General features: G+C 33.3%; 1 protein-coding gene across 1 annotated transcript in view; it reads left to right on the top strand.

Annotated features, from left to right (window-relative positions):
* The window catches only part of TNKS (tankyrase), a 212255-nt gene that overhangs the window by 99580 nt on the left and 95344 nt on the right, over positions 1-17331 (top strand). The window contains exons 4-5 of the mRNA XM_035699778.2: positions 13043-13079; positions 13831-13906. Of these exons, the coding sequence (XP_035555671.1) occupies positions 13043-13079; positions 13831-13906 (113 nt within the window). The remainder of the gene's footprint in view (positions 1-13042; positions 13080-13830; positions 13907-17331) is intronic.

Raw genomic sequence — 17331 nt, 5'->3', positions numbered from 1 at the left:
TCAAGAACTATTCTTACCTCAGAATTTGCTCCTACAGTGTTCATTGAGTTTTGTAAATCTTCCAGCTCATCATAGTTGTAGATGTTAACTGTCGAAAACAGTAGCTACTTGCCACAGGTAGCTACTGAACACAGGAAATGGGCCTAGTGCCACATGATGAAATGTTACTCTTTAGGTTGGGTGAAATAAATGTATTATTAAAATTATTGTTTCCTGTTTACTTTTTTTAACATGGCTACTAGAAAATTTTAAATTATATATGTGCCTTTAGTTATATTTGTACTATATAGCATTTTTAGACACTCTAAATTGAGATTAGTTAACATGAAGAAAAAGAGAAAAATAAATTATACATGAAAAATAATAAAATGCATAGCATTCCGGAACCATTTTGATTAGGTACAACTATCCCTGAACCATCTGGTTGAGGTTCATAATAATTGGCCCTTGATTTGTCAAGAAAGGTTAAATTATGTTTGGAATAATCCATTTTTGAAAGCATACTAGTGTAGTAATATATTTCATAAAGAAATTCCATCAAGAGAGAGGAATTAAACTGCTAAATTAGCAGTTACGTTGAAAACTTGGCTATCTGGAGTGATTTAGTCTTTGAGTGTTCCAAGAGAGTTAATTTTTGTGGTAGCAGCTTTATAATAAGGCTAAGTGACAATTTTTATATGAGAGTAGTAGACAAATTCATGGGTAGAAAATAAGCCCACCAAAGAATGGGAATACCAAAATACTCAAAAACATTTTGTTTCCTCAAAAATGTTTAATATTTGATGTGAAGTATTTATATTAAAATTATTTCAAAAGAATCTTTCTGAACCAGTAGATTTGATCTCATTATTCAAGTAACTTTTGTATATAGTACCTGCAGTCTTTGTCTTTGGTCATCTGTGTTTAGAAATGGTGATAAACATTTCTTACCAGCAAATTCTACAATAATGTTATGGATAATTCAAAACTAAAACTTAACCTTGGAAAAACAAACTAATGTTACCATCAGTGTCTGAACTGATGGTAAGGTGGTATGCATGAAGTGGTATGTATCACAGGTTAATCAAAGCAGCTTTCTAAAAAATAAGAACAAAGAACCTCTGAATAATTATGTTCTGAAAAGATCTTAAGCACTGAGAATTATATAAATCTAATTTCTACCCTCTAAGAAATAATAACTAGGCAGACAAATTTATATCAGCTCATACAAAAGACAAAAAATGTTGACTCAGATTTCATTATTATTAATAGAAGATATCTTAGACATGTTTCTGACAGAAATTTTGGTGCCCTGTTTTGCTAGATATTTAAAATAAGGAATTAGATGATAAAACTGATACTAAGAGATGGGGCTTAATGTATTTCAGATAAGAACATGAAATGTATAGTTGACATGTGACTGTATGCCAACTCTACATAGGAGAATATATCCCAATAAGATAATTTTAAGATCCTCTGAAATTGAATCCTATTTCTCCTGTTTGCTACTTGAAGTAAAAATGTTTTTCAGACATATGTAGACAGATTTGAAACAATTTCCGAAAGCAAAATACTACAAAATAATTTTTCCCAAAAATGCAGATCTGTCCTCTTCATTTCCTCAACTTAAAAGTCTTTTTTTGTGTGATTTTCTGAAATAATAAACATTCTTCTAAACATTCTCCTTCTCAACTGAACAGAATAAGGAAAGTTGAATCCAAAAGTAATCATAGTAATACAACAGCCCATTGTATTAACTTTATAATAAAATGGTTAAGTAAATTAATTGACTATTCTAATCTGTATTAGTTTTTTTTTTGAAGCTAATAATATGCTTATGAATAGGACACACTGATTTTCCAGGCATTATATCTCAAGAGCTGTCTTTATAGTCTTTTAGATACAGTATTTTTCAAAACTACTTCTCTTGGAGAACATTATCTTTAATATGTCTGAAATGCTTCTTAGCTGAACTGTGAACCCACAATGCCTGCCTTGAAATGGACTGTACAAGAATGAAAGAAAGGCTGTTCAATTTTAACAACTAAATTAATAATTAAATCAACCAGCTACATTGTTTAAATAGGTTATTCTAACTTAATAGGCATTTCTCCATATATAAAGCCTGAATCTATAGTAATATATTCCTTAAATACAGACTGAAGCAACAAAGTGTTTCTTTTGTTATATTCAGCAAGATTGTTGGACACAATATTAATCTAAGATCGAGATATAGGGACACCTGGGTGGCTCAGTGGTTGAGTGTCTGTCTTTGACTCAGGGCATGATCTCAGGGTCGTGGGATCAAGTACCACATCAGGCTTTCTGCAGGGAGCCTACTTCTCCCTCTGCCTATGTCTCTGTCTCTCTCTTTCTTTGTGTCTCTCATGAATAAATAAAATCTTTTTAAAAATAAGATCAAGTTATAAATATTTTAAATATTACTATTTATAGCTGTGTAACATGATATTCATAGTCCCACAATAAAGCTAACACATCAGATTACAAGTTCTGCCTCACTGTGACCCACTCAATACCTTCTCTCTCCTTGACATTCTTTCCATTCTTACTGCCATCATTTATGTTCTCTTTCCTCTCACCACCCTCCTGTGATAACCCTGTAATTAATCCTCAGTGTCTCTAGGTCTTAATTCATTTAGTTACCAAGGTAAGTTCAGCTTTAATTAGCTTACTCTCGAGCTCAAAAAAGGAAAAGAAGAACTCCATCTTCCTGTGCCTTACAAAATAATATTCTGTTCCACAACCTAACATTCTAGATCTTTTACAAAACAGACCAAATTTATTTTTTTTAATAAATTTTTTTTGTCCTCCATTTTTCTCAACATATTTGACATTGGTTACTTTTCCCCAAATACACCTTGAATTTTTCGAACTTCTTTGCTCATCTAGGTAACTATCCAAACTCCAGTCCATTTCCACATGTTAAAATCCTGCCCAGAAGTGTATGGCCAAGTATGTATGTGACTTGACTTCATGAAATCACTCCATTTCATTTCAATTAAAAATAAGTCAAAGGGCAGAGATTATAGCCCTAGTTTTGTCACTACATTGCATAGGTTTAAAATTTGAGGTCTTTTTTTTTTATTTTTTTATTTTATTTTTATTTTATTTTATTTATTTATGATAGTCACAGAGAGAGAGAGAGAGAGAGAGGCAGAGACATAGGCAGAGGGAGAAGCAGGCTCCATGCCCTGGGAGCCTGACATGGGATTCGATCCCAGGTCTCCAGGATCACGCCCTGGGCCAAAGGCAGGCGCCAAACCGCTGCGCCACCCAGGGATCCCAAAATTTGAGGTCTTAAAGGAATTGTGTAAAATAATGATCTCAAACTCTTTATCTTGCCATGCCTGTTATAAGATTATTATTTAGAATCAGTGAACGCAAACCAGGGGTTCTTAATCTGTGGTAACTTTATGAATCCAGGAAGCCTGTAAAAACTCTAAGACAAAGATTTGAGTTTATATTCAAATGTGCAAGTTATTTTCTCCCTAGGAAGGGGGTCTAAAACTGCTTGCTTTAGCTCCTTAAGATGGTCCACAATCCAAAAAATGTTAGGAACTGTCATTTCCCTGATCTGAGTCTTCTATTTACACAGACATATCCAGACATACATAGTATCTCTCTCAGTTACACTGGTAAATATCTAAAAGCTTTAAGAACATAGTGCTTACCTTTGTTATCTCCTAAGAGTGGTCCTCAACCACTTTTCCTCAACACACCCGACAGAGAATGTTCTCATGGGGGATATACTTTTCAAGAACAGTTTTGCTCTGCTGCCTGCTAAATGAATGAGATATTCTGTGGATTTGGTGCCATTCCTGATGTACCCGTTGTGTATTTATCACTTCTCTCCTACTGATTCAAGATTCAGTACACAATACAGTAGTAGTAGCTGTATTATGATTGGCATATTGTAGATACTGAATATGTATTTGTTAAATGAATAAAGAAGGATGTTATTTAAAGAAGAACTAATAAATGAATGGTAGTTTTTGAAAAAGAACAAGAGTTTGAATGAGAAAGATTATGCCTAGGATAATTCCATTAATCAGAATTCACTAAAGTTAACTAACTTTGAATAAGAGATGTAGTGATACTTTTGGTAAAATATAAGAAAAAAATAGTAAGTTAAGCATTCTCAGTTGAAGAAGTAAATCATAATCAGCGCTTCTTGAGAAGACCCAAAATTGCAAACAAGTTTATTACATCTTTTAGACACTTTGTAAGCCAAGGACAAAATACATATACAAAGAATATAAATATAAATATACACAATAATTACAGTGAAGACAAGACAGTTCTTATATTATTCAAAAGGTAGTCACTTGTACTTCTACACTAGCCTTTTTTTTTTTTTTTTAAGTTCCTTATACTTCTTGTAAGAAGCAGAGGTTCTTTGGGCAATCCCCAAATAGGTATCTCACAAAACTCCAGGCCCTCAGTAAGCTGATGCATTGAGGGGCCAAGCATTCTGATAAGAGTAAGGGCTGCAGGAAAGTAATTTTCTTTTCACAGATAACATTATGGTTCCTATAAATCAAAATATGCTTTGTTCATATATTCTTATAGCTCTGGGATTGCAGTTACTACATACCAAACACTTTCTTTTTTATTTTATTTTATTTTATTTTATTTTATTTTGTTTTATTATTTTATTTTATTTTATTTTTTTACCACTTTCTTGAACATAGAGATCAAATTTGTGTATTCTCCCTATTTAAAAAAAAAATACAGGGATCCCTGGGTGGCACAGCGGTTTGGTGCCTGCCTTTGGCCCAGGGCGCGATCCTGGAGACCCGGGATCGAATCCCACGTCGGGCTCCCAGAGCATGGAGCCTGCTTCTCCCTCTGCCTGTGTCTCTGCCTCTCTCTCTCTCAATCTGTGTGACTATCATAAATAAAAATTTAAAAAAAAATATTTAAAAAAAAATACAAAAGCACAAGTGAGACGTGAAGAACTAAAGGTGTGCAAATTAGTTCAGTTTAGATGAATTGCCCCTACAAGAGGCAGGGTTGGGATTTCTAGCTGTGAGGTTGTGGCAGTACTGTCTTATTTCTCAGTAGTCAACTTCTTCTGTTTTGCTCTTACTCCTTTTGATAGGTGACACATCCATACTCCAGAATTAAGAATTTTTCAAGTTTTTAAAAAGTTATGATTGGCAGTTTCTTACAAAGTTTAAACATATAGCTACTATACAACTCAGCACCCCCTCTCGTAGGTATCTTCCCAAAGAATGAAGACGTAATGCCCTTGCAAAATCTGAATTTTTATAGTAACTTTATTTATAATCATCAAAGCTAAAAACAAACTATGTATCTATCACCTAGTGAATGGGTAAGCAAATTCAGGTGTATTCATGTAATGGAATATTACTTAAATATCAAAAGAACAAATATTGGTAAATATTGGTAAACAAATATTGGTATGTACAATGACCTGAATAAGCATTTATACTAAAAATAACCCATATTCAAAAGTTTACATATTCTATGATTCCATTTATATGATTCTTAAAGAAAAGTAAAACTTTAAGGACAGAAATCAGATCACTGGTTGCCATGGAACGGGGTTGGATAAGAGATTGATAATAGAGGAGCCTGAAGAAACCTTTGGGTAATGGAAATGTTCTGTATCTTGAGGTAGTGGCCACATAGCTGTATAAGCTTGTCAGAATTCAAAGAATCATATCTAAAAAGGATGAGTTTTACTGTATATAAATTATACATCAGTATACAAATAAAATAAGACCCTGTACATCTACTATATCTTATGAAACATCCCAGTAAAGTCTGGTGCTGCACCTTGTAATCAAATGTTAATATTTTTGCAGTGAAATGTTTGATAGCTGTATATACTAAGTAGATTAAGTTTTGCGGCCAAATGAGTTTTTAGAGCTTTTTGGATTTAGGATTTGCAAATAAATTGTGGATTGATGACTGTGGACAAAGTACCACTGGTGTCGAAACAAAGAATATAAAACCGTTGGCCTTACTGTTTTGGATCAAAGATGGATTTTACTTTTCTGAAACACTTTTTAAGGAACAGACATTGTGATAGTAAAAAAAATCAATGTACCATGTTTCCCAATCTCACCCAACTCTCCCTTCTTGTCTTCTTTTTGATGTATCAAAAGGTCTTTTCCTCTACAGCATAATCTAAAAGGTCCTTTTCTTTGGAAGTACAGGCACACTTTGCAGAGTATCTCATTGGTTAATAACATCCTATAAGAACACCTTTCTTGGCTTTTAATATCTAAATTTTTAGAGTATATATTTATATCTTGTAACTCTTGTGTGGGGCCAGTTTGTATCCCAAATTTTAATATTTATATTCTTATAACAATGACAACAAAAGTCCAGTGAAAAGTCTTGTTACATGCCAAATAAAATTGACGATGTCAGAAACAGGTTTAAATTATTTGAAACTCTGTAAAGAGTTCATAAATGGGACGTGTATCTTAGATGTTGCTGGGGCTAAGCAAGGTCATACTACTGCATACAAAGAAACTAGTTAACAGTTTCATTATTTATTGATTGCATTACATGTGTTTTTTGCAGAGCTTTTGTTATGTTTGAGTGTTATATTATGCTTTTGGAATGTTTTAAGACATTGGCCTAGGTTTTTGTGTTGACATGTAATCTGTTATTTTTTAATCATTTGAATATTGTTATATAGGATAACATAGTTATACTTAGAGGTCTTTTTCTCTGAAAATTGATTTTCAGCTTTGCAGGGAGTGGGACACCTCCATTTTCCTGAAGAATTGGAAAATTGTCAAGTAATAATTCTTTGGTTTATATCTAGTTCCATACTTAGGTGGATTTCTCTTCTTTAAAAAAAATCTTATCTACAAAATAGAAATATCTATAATTAAAGATCAGAATTATGCAGATCACCACTTTCTTCTTAAAGGGCTGTTTTCATATAGCTTCTAGTTGGAGTGTTACCAAAAATTTAGAATTAACTGAGTAGGGCAGCCCAGGTGGCTCTGCGGTTTAGCGCTGCCTTCAGCCCAGGGTGTGATCCTGGAGATGTGGGATTGAGTCCCACATCAGGCTCCCTGTGTGGAGCCTGCTTCTCCCTCTGCCTCTCTCTCTTTGTCTCTCATGAATAAATAAATTTAAAAAAAAAAGAATTAACTGAGTAAAAGGTATAGGTTGAGTAAAATTGCTTTACTGCTTTCTTTATAATTCCCAGGTGTAGTAGTATATGTTTTATAATAGTAGAGATTTTGTACCCCAGATAATTTTATGTTTTTCCTTAAAGTTTGTTTGGAGCAACATTAAAATTGTCTTAGAAAGAGATCTGAGCAAAAGAAAGAAAGAAATCTGAGCAATACTGAGAATCAAATACAGACTGAGAATTTTAGAGCTGAAACCAGAGATAATTTAGCTCCTCACCCTCATTTTCCAGTGACATTGTTCATATGACAATAAATTGGAAGGTCCCTGGAAGATAAAGTGATTTTCCTGAGGTCACACAAGTAAATTGATGGCAGAGCTAGAATTCGTTCCTGATCTTTTATCATACAGTTCAGTGTTTTCCCTTATATTTCATGCTGATGAAGCAGCAGTTGTTTGGTATTTAGTAGAAAATAAAAAGTTTGTGGAGTTTTGGTGGTGACAGCTTTAAGAATAACATGGGAAGTAGTTTATTAAAGTAAAAGATGACTTCCTTTTTGCTTTTTAAAGATGACTTCTTATTAAATAGTCAATACGAACGCTAAAATACCATGGTCCCAAAAAAGTTTTAACTATTCTAACGTTCTCCCTGCACCATCTACTATAGTAGATAACAGCCCCATGTGCTTACTGAAAACTTGAAATAAGGCTTGTGCAACTGAGAAACTGGTTTTTTTTTTTATAATGTTAATATACATAAAAGCAAACAGCTATGTGAGAGTGCTGGGTAGTGTATTATTGTTCAGCAGAGCTTCAAGGTTATATGGTGTTATATATACCACAGGCCATGTTTAATGGTAGTTAAATGTTGGCTAATTGAAAAGGTCAGAGCTGTATGAGGCAAAAGAGGAAAAGGATCTTCACTAGGAAAATGCCCTATTCAAGCCTAGAATTTGAAAACTACATATGAATCCGTGTTTAGAATGGATGTGGAGTGTTTAGTTTGACTATGATTCTAGACTTAACTAATGGTATGGATTTTGAATCCAGTATCGGAATGAGTGGGAAGACTGATAAGACTCAGAAGTAGGAGAAAGGCATTGAGAACCCTGATAACTTTGTGATTTTTCCCCAGTTGTCCTGAAAATATTTGTGAAAGATTTCAGAGAAAAAAAATAATTCAAGAATTCCTGGAGTTTATTATAGTAGAATAGCAGTCTGTCTGAAAATTGCTTTTTGTGGAAGACCTATAGCTTTAGTTTCTTGATATTAGATTATTTCCTGGTGTGTTAGTGAAATTCCTTCCACAGCTCCATAGTTGGTTCTAAATTTTCAAATCTGTTGGTGAAAATACAATGGAGTTTGTTACCTAAATTAATATTTTATTCCCCATATAGGTTGTCAGGCTAGCTAGAAGAATCAGTTCATCTCTTGTATTTGCTGATACCTTGCTGAGAAAATATCTCTGTGAGAAGTATCAATTCATGGTTCTGTTTAACACTCAGCAAAGTAAGGGTCCCTAAACCTGGTACCTGAGATGATTGGTTCTAGCCCTTCCCTTGAGATATTTAAAGCAGGAGGAATTTAAAGCATGCTATAGAAAATGCCAAAGGCATTGATCATTTGAATAGACCTGGAATGAATTTTTCTCATTCCTACTCCCTTGTTTCAAAATGTTAAAACAAACTAAAAGGCTAAGCCCAGTATCCTTTTTTTTTTTTTTTTTTGGTCCATGTTTACAAGCTCTCATATGAAAGTTCAAATGCTTTAAAAATGGTTTTGATGGAAATATTTAGCTTATGTAATATAAGTAGGCTTAGCCTATTTAAAGCTAGTTGTTTTAAAAATTATTTTCTCACTATTATATTGTTACTCTTTTGTTTACATCTCTCTTTTAGAGTTCAGATTTGGCTAGTTTGTGCTCACATATTTGCCTTTTTCAGGGCTTGACAGATCGTGAATAATAGTAAAACTTTAGACAATTCATTTAACTGCCTCGGTGTCAATTTCATTAGCTGTAAATGAATATGTGGCAGAGGATCTCTTAGGAGAATGATTCTGAAATTGGAGGTGAGGTAACAGAAGAAAGGTGACTTCAAATCCTCTCCTTGCATCTAAGATGTTAGTTACTATACGCATGTGTCGTGCATAACTTCAAATAGAGAAAAGTCTGGGGCAGCCCGGGTGGCTCAGCGGTTTAGCGCCACCTTCAGCCCAGGGCCTGATCCTGGAGACGAGTCCCACGTCGGGCTCCCTGCGTGGAGACTGCTTCTGACTCTCTCTCTCTCTCTCTCTTCCCGGTCTCTCTCTCTGTCTCTCATGAATAAATAAATAAAATATTTTTTAAAAAGTAGAGAAAAGTCATAGTCCTTTTTTAGTTCCTCATGGCTCTAAGAATTTGTTGCTCTATGTTCATAATCTTTACATGCTGTCTTGCCTCAACAAAACCAGATGACTCAGTTTTACAAAACTTAGTCGACTTTGATCCCATCAGTTGCTGAAGAAAGAGGCAAATGTACTTTAAAATGTTGAAATTAAAGAGAGAAAAGAAAAGAAATAAAATGTTGAAATTGAGATAAGTCAATAATTATGACTCCTGTTTATTGATGTAAGTTTTCTTCATTTTTAACCTTCTTTTAACCATTATTTTTTTAACCTTTTTTTAAACCATCTTTCTGATAGCATACCTCCCCGTGTGTGTGTGCGTGTGTGCATGTATTTATTTTTACATGTATCCTGTCATTAGTTTACTAATCAAAAAGCAATTCAGACTTTGAAAAGTAAACTTTGTGGCTTATTTTTTAAACTCATTTATTTTATTCTAATCAAAGAAAAATATAAGCCATTTATTTTCAATGTTCTTGGTTGCTATTATCTTGACTATAATTGCCTACTTTCCTTTCTGGCTGATCTATTGCTAGCCTTTATCTGGATGTTATTAAAGCATGTAAATGCTCCATAGAGCACTGTAGTCTCAGCCAGAATATTTTCAGGTTCTCAGCTAAAATGAAACAGAATTAGCGCTTTGGTGTTAAGTAAGTACTCAGATTTGTTGTGGAAATGTACAAGGGATTCTAAATTCACTGTTAGTTCCTGAGATGTAGCATTTGAAAAATAGCTTCAGCTGTTTATGGATTATGGTCCTTGGGCACCAGATAGTGGATGCTGGAATGTATTGCAGAAAAGCTGATTAAAGTACTAGAGTCTCTAACAGTAAAAGTAGAAAGTCATTTGTAATACCTGTGCCTGACTCTGTCAGATGCACTTATATGTTTCCTTTAGAAAGCTTTGGTTCATTATCATCTTACCTATGCAGGAATAACATTTTTGTAAAAATGTGCCTTTTGGAGAAAACATCAATAAGCTATACTTGATGAGAAGTGTATGTGGGTGGACTGAACTTTGAAGATCCTCAGTATTTTTGCAGTTTTATTTTCTAGCTTATTAGAGTACTGTTTTACCATGACTCAGGTTTCAGTAGTAGGTACTTCAGTTGCCAATTTTCATGTGTTGTGACTGTTAACCAGGGAATTTATACTTATCTCAAAATATAAACTATGTCAGAATTCATTGTCTCTCTCCACCCACTAGCTCTTGGGCCTCTTTTCTCCTCAACAACAGTCCACAGAAATAGAGTATAATTACAAAACTTACAGGTCTTTAAATATACTTTGCAATCCTCTTGTTATCGCAATTATTTCCTCATTGGTTTTGAAATAAAGTTTAAACTTCTTAGAGAGCCATCCGTGAGCTGTTTCTTTTCTGTCTCACACTTCTTACCTATTCCCCTGCAGTGTAGGTGGTTTCAGGTGTACAGATCTACTGTTTCTCTCCTTGTTTCTTTTACTTTGGTTGCTTGCTTCTCCTTCACCCTTTTTCACCTGAGCATCATCTCTCTTCTTCCTTCAGAATTCTGTGTACGTTTCCCCTCTTCCAGGAAACCTCCACTGAAACACAATTACCCTGTCTCTTACTAATCTCAGTTAGACTAGGCTTTAAGCTCTCTATAGCGTTTCATAAGATTCTTTTCATACTCTACCAGAATCCTGTGTTTGCCTGTCTCACTTAGTAGATGACTATTGCTTGAGTTCAGAGATGATAGTAGTGTCTTTTGTGGCTTTGAATTTGGCATAGAGACCTTTCCAATAAATACTTGACTGAATGACTTCTACAGATAATTTCACTTATTTTCCTCCTGAGTCTCAAGCCACCTGAGAGTATGGGTTATGCCATTTTCCTCACAAGGAACTTTTAAAATTGACTCACTGACTCCCATATTGCCACCTAAAATGTGTAGTAAAGGCAGGTCTTTGGCTCTGGGAAGACAAGAAGCTTATTGACTGAGATATATAGTATTATAAATCTTAAAACTCTCAGTCAGTTAAAGAATGTGGAATACAGTGTTTAGGAAATTGGAAAGACCAACTCCATGATCATGAATAATGCATTCTAGCTTATCCATGTATATTGTTGAATCTATGACTTTACTGGCATATAAAATTCCCTTAGGAGAGAATATTTAATAACTTTTTCCTTATTTGAAAAAAAACTGTTTACAGTTTCTAGATTTTAATATAATCTTAATCCAAGAAGCAAAACACAGTTTAAAAGAATATTTGCTAATGATGGGTTATAGAATTTAAATATGTGCTTGGTGTGTCCTTAGGTGTCTTTATAGTATTTATTTACATCAATATTCTGCATTCTGTAACAAAATAGAAACAAAATGCAAAGAAGTATATATTTATAAATGATAAGATTTTTAAAATAATTTGAGCTTATTTCTTAATAGAATAATATTTTCAGTTAATCTAACATTTTATTTCTTATGTGTATGCTTAATATTTGGTTTCATGTAATTATTGGCTTAGACATTTTGTACAATTATTTCTTTAATGGTATAGCAAACTGAGTCAGCATATTAGAGCTGAATCATAGTCCTGGCTGTTCTTTTTATTTATTGAATGAACAAACTCTGTATTAAAATTCCTTGTCCTTCAGTTGAGCTTGCAAATGAAGCTTATTTGTTAGATCTTGAATACTCTAAGGAATTTGAATCAAAGGTTTTAAATTATATACCTCATTTCAGTCTGTGATGTTTTAAAAAATAGAAGGGAGAAAAATTATCCACATCTCAATAGTTGGCTATCTCCTATTCTCAGTGACCCCAGCCTCCTTTTTAAAAATAATTTTAAGGTTTCTTGTTTGTTAAAATTTGGTATTGAATTTGTACAAAGTGTGAAGACTGCAGCATGTTAGAATATTATTGTCATTTAAGAACGTATTCACTGTTTTGGTTTTTGGAGCGCTGCCTCCAAGAGGTTCATAGCATTTGGTACGGAGTTCACGTATTTCTAGTCTACAGACCTACCCTATTGAGGCAAAAGCTTCATGATGCTGATATATTTTTTCCTACTGCTATAATGCTCAGCGACGGTAATTAATTTTTTTTTGAAAAAACTTTCCATGTCATTACAGATAAAACTGAGTTTTTTCGAAGACTAGTAATTTGTACCTTTAAAGAGCCACATTATTTTGCTTTTGTCTCAGAATGTATTATGCTTTACAAGTATACTGTGACAGCCTGAATAGGAAAGGGGGGAGGGGACATTGTCTTCAGCTGGCATGCTGTTATCAGAGGGAATGTGTTTCTGGACACGAGATTTAACATTCATTGGTTGTCTGAAGAAAGCTATTTCATCTGAGGATTGGACAAGAAGCTGCGTCAATTTGCTGCCCGTCTCCAAGGCACTGGTGATGCTGCCTTCACAAGCTGGCTAACGTCACGGCTCCATCACCCAGCGGGGTGTGGACTCTCTTTTTCTGTTCTTCTCTATTTAATTCTGTATTTGCTGCCTACTGCATTTCTTAATCTGTCTTCTGCCAAATGCTAACAGCATGATATTTTGCAATCATCTAGGTGAATACAAGAAAGACGAACTCCTAGAAGCTGCTAGGTAAGTGATTCCATTCATTTTAAGTGAGTATAATGCATATAAGGGGAAAAAGGGGGAGGGCAGGTGGAGGACTATAAAAATTATAACATGTTATTGTCTTGCTTGGATTTTACATGTTAATGCGGATAAGACCTTTTACTCCATCTCTGTATACTTTATTTTATATGATGGGTGTGTTAAATGATAGAGTTTTTCAACATGGCAAAGATTTGTAAGGTTAATTTTATTTGAAACATTTCTTAGGGTACCTGCAGACCTTAGTTGCCCAGCGTTTCGGATAATCTTCTTGGAGTATTTAAATACCTATCTCTTCATTTTTCTCTGAAAATTTTTCTAGCAAAGCTTGAATGAGCTTAAGTAAATGTTAAAATTCTCATCCATTTTCTTTTGTTCTTGGTCATTTATAATTAAATTAATTAGCTTTTTTCATCATTTTGTGTTTTTAAGTCCAGTGTTTTAGATCACTTATCAGAATAAAGTTTGTTTGTAATTAAGAAGGTGACTTGATGCAGATAAATAAAACAATAATGTAGAAAGCTATATTACCCAAGATGTACCACTGTATGAAGATTAACAGGAATTAATTAGGAATATATTAATTTAATTTTATATACCAAAAGGGATTCATTGAGAACCGTATATAAGACATCAAAGCAAACCCATATTATTTTCCACTCTTCTGAAAAATAACCATAAATATTCATAAGAAGCTCTATAATTTTATAGGAATTGACTTACTACCTTTTTACAGGAGTGGTAATGAAGAAAAACTAATGGCTTTACTGACTCCTCTAAATGTGAATTGCCATGCAAGTGATGGGCGAAAGGTAAGTTACCTAAAATATTATATCCTCCTTCAACGATTTCTTCTTGCTTTATACTGAAAAATTTTGAAGTTGGCATTATATATATGTATATATACATTCATATATGTCCTATATAACTGTTTATTTTTACTGGTATCTTTTGACCATAAAACGAAATGCTGCTGTATCTGTTATTGGCAGTTGTGACATATTCATAGAACTGGTGAAGCATGGATTTTAAGCATTTTCTCTTAAATGTCAGACACTGAAAGTTGTTTGTTAAATGAAATTGCAGCTCTATCGGTAATTAAAACTATAACAACATATATTATTTTCTATGTATGATTATGGAAATTGGAAATATTTGTTTATGTCCTATTTTTGCCCGTCTTTGTTAGGATATTTGCATTTTTGATTTCCTGTTTGGCAGAGGAAGATTTGTTTGCTAGATACCAACACTTTTTTCCATTTAGAGATCAGAAAATGCTAACAATTTTTTAAACCTGTAACAGTCCTGCTTTTTTATTGTTTTTTTTAATTGGCTAAGTTTTTATCATGGTATGTTGAAAAAAATAGACTAAAGATAGAGGAATAGTGTATTAATTAATAATTATTATAAATTTAAGGTATATATATAAAATGTACAGTGGCGTCTTCACTTTATGCTTTGTATTCTTGGTGATTATAGGCTGAAATGTAACCCTTCATAGCCTCTGTTAATTGACTGCAAAGTTTTGCAGTGATTTACCTAATATATAATGAAAAACAAGGCACTCTGTACTGTAAACTCTTTTTAAAATGACATCATATTTTAATATTTAAGGATAGATTTTGTATTTTAAAAACATAAAATGTTTGTAAAGTTACACTGTAAATATTGAGGAAAATCATTTTGTGCCTAATATTTAAAGAATTAGTTTCTTTGAAATTCCTTATAGTGAAAAATGTGCTATGGAAAATGTCAGGATGGATGGTACACCCCTTAGATACAATGTCTTTATAGTACCTCCAGCTTTTTGTTTTCCATTCCAATGAAATCCATGTAATAGTGGCAAAGAATTGAATCCTCCCCTCAGAATATATGTTATATGTTATTATAGCTGCCTCGTATGTTATTTCACGTGGCCTAGTGAGCATTCAGTTTCTCTGAATAATTTAGGGGTAAGAATTCTACTTTAATGGAAGGTTAAAGTATGTATATTTCAAGCTACAAAGTAGCTTTAGATTTACTCAGTATTAAAGATTTACTCAGTATTATTAATGCCTTTTGGGAGATGTTTTTAAATGATAACTGCTCATTTTTTTCCTTCAAATTTGAAGTGCCTTGAGGATTTTAACGTTCTTGAGTTACTTTGAGCTCCAGATTTTGTTTGGATCTTCTCAGTAGATAGAGTGACTTTTACACAGTGCAGAAAAGGGTCTTCTTAACTATGGTAAGTGTAGCTATGTCTTTATATAGAGCTTGTTTAGAGCACAGCCTACTTCAGGTTTCCTTGTCATTTTAATATTACAGAATTTGTGTGGGATTATGGTAGCAGGAGTCCATTTCCATCCCAGCCTCATTCTCCCATATTCACCCTTATACCTTGCCAACCTCATTTGTAGCTCAGGAAATCATAATAATTAAGGAGTATGAACACTGATAATTAACAAATTACCTCTTCTCCCTGCCTCACCCCCTACATAACTATAGAGAACTCCTTTATTTTTCCTTCTCCCCAGAGGAGGATATACTTCCTTCATTCCTTTAGCTGGAACCAATGTATTCCTTACCCAAATCCCTATGGCTCCCTCTCTCTATTACTCTATGACATTTACCACAGAGATTTTTCCTCTATTCATCCATTAGCTCTTTGTATTTTGTACTGGACCAAGCCCGGCACCTTGCAGGTAGCAGATTCTTAGTATATGAATATGCTCGCTAACAAATATAATTTTATCCTCTGAGTGAAAAATCCTCCATGCTCTTTGCCATTTAGTAAATTAACTCAGAAGTATGTGAATAGGAGATTTTACATTTTCTGTTATTATATTATTGCTAGTATTATTTTACTAATTTATTTTTGAGTTACTATATAATGAAGGAGAAATACATATTTTCACGTACAGAACATTCTTAAGAACATGTTTCATAAATTAATATTATACTGTAGGATTCATATCATATGAATAATGCAGTAATTCTCCAAAATGTGCTCCTATACTTTTTTAGATTATTAAATTGCTCAAATTAGGTAGAAAATGAGACTTAGGCAGAAAATGAGACTTAAGCATTTATTAGGTTTTGGTGCGATGCATATAACATAAAAAATCTTTTACAATTGTGCATCAGTATACAAAATGCATATAAAATTTCATAATTAAAATTGAATTGTGTTCATACTTAGATATTACCTTTATGGTGCAGAGTAGTTCTTATTAGATGTGCCAGCTACAGTAAAGCCGCAAAGTAGTAAAAATTCTGGGTGCTAATGCAGATTGGGATAAGATCCCTTAGTTATGACAGTATCTTTTGTTTTCTTGCTATTGGTGTCAAGAAAAAGTGTAAGCAAATCTAGCTGTGAAATTACAATTCTATCTTATGTATTTAGTATTTTTTCAGGCCATTTGCATGTGTTTATCCAGAATTAGGAAGTCAGATTGTATATTAACAAGAGGATAAAGGTACTTTACATATATAGTAAGTCAGGTATATAAAGTTTTATTTCTTAAATTTGTGTTTTAGAACACAGTGCAGAATCAAACTTATTTTTAGAGGGTTTCTAAAATGACTGTATTAATGCTTAAGTGAGTCCTTGCCTGTCTCTCTTTTTACTGTGATTCCGGTTTGTAAATTTCAAAAGCCCATGGAAATGTCAATTTCATAATGTTTTTAGAAAAGAGATGTTCCTTATTCCTTAACTCGTAGGTGCAGAATTTGCCTTTAAATATGTGGGGGTTTTAAATGCAGCAATCTTTTCAATACAATACGTAGGATTATACAATGACAGTGTAACTTTTAAATAGTCTCTTAATTCTATACCATGACTTGGTGATTATCTAATTAGGTAATATATGAGTGGTTAATGCTTTTATTCCCACAGACATTTGTTTTTCTAACCTGTAGAATTCTGAAAATAGTGAAGTACTAATAAGGTTTTAAATCATTTATGTTTTTTTTTTGCTTTTTATTTTACATGAAAATCAAAGTGGAGCTTGGCTACTCGAGGAATTTCCAGTTGTTTTTTACCCCCCCCCCCCGCCAAAGCAAAGACAAAATTTTGTTAAAACATTTTGTTCTAAAATACCACTTTTGTATACTTATATACACATTAAATGATGGCCACTTAGAAACATAGGACCATAGATATAATTTATTCTTTAGTCTCCTGCCCATTATGATTAGATACAACATTCTGTGATTCCTTCTTTTGAATTGCAGTGAAATGCAACTAGATCTTTCATAC

This window comes from Canis lupus, chromosome 16 (genome assembly GCF_003254725.2).
Source record: "Canis lupus dingo isolate Sandy chromosome 16, ASM325472v2, whole genome shotgun sequence".
Classification (NCBI taxonomy): Eukaryota; Metazoa; Chordata; class Mammalia; order Carnivora; family Canidae; genus Canis; species Canis lupus.
Note: the sequence above shows the minus strand (reverse complement) of the source record. Positions and strands in the feature narration are given on the sequence as shown.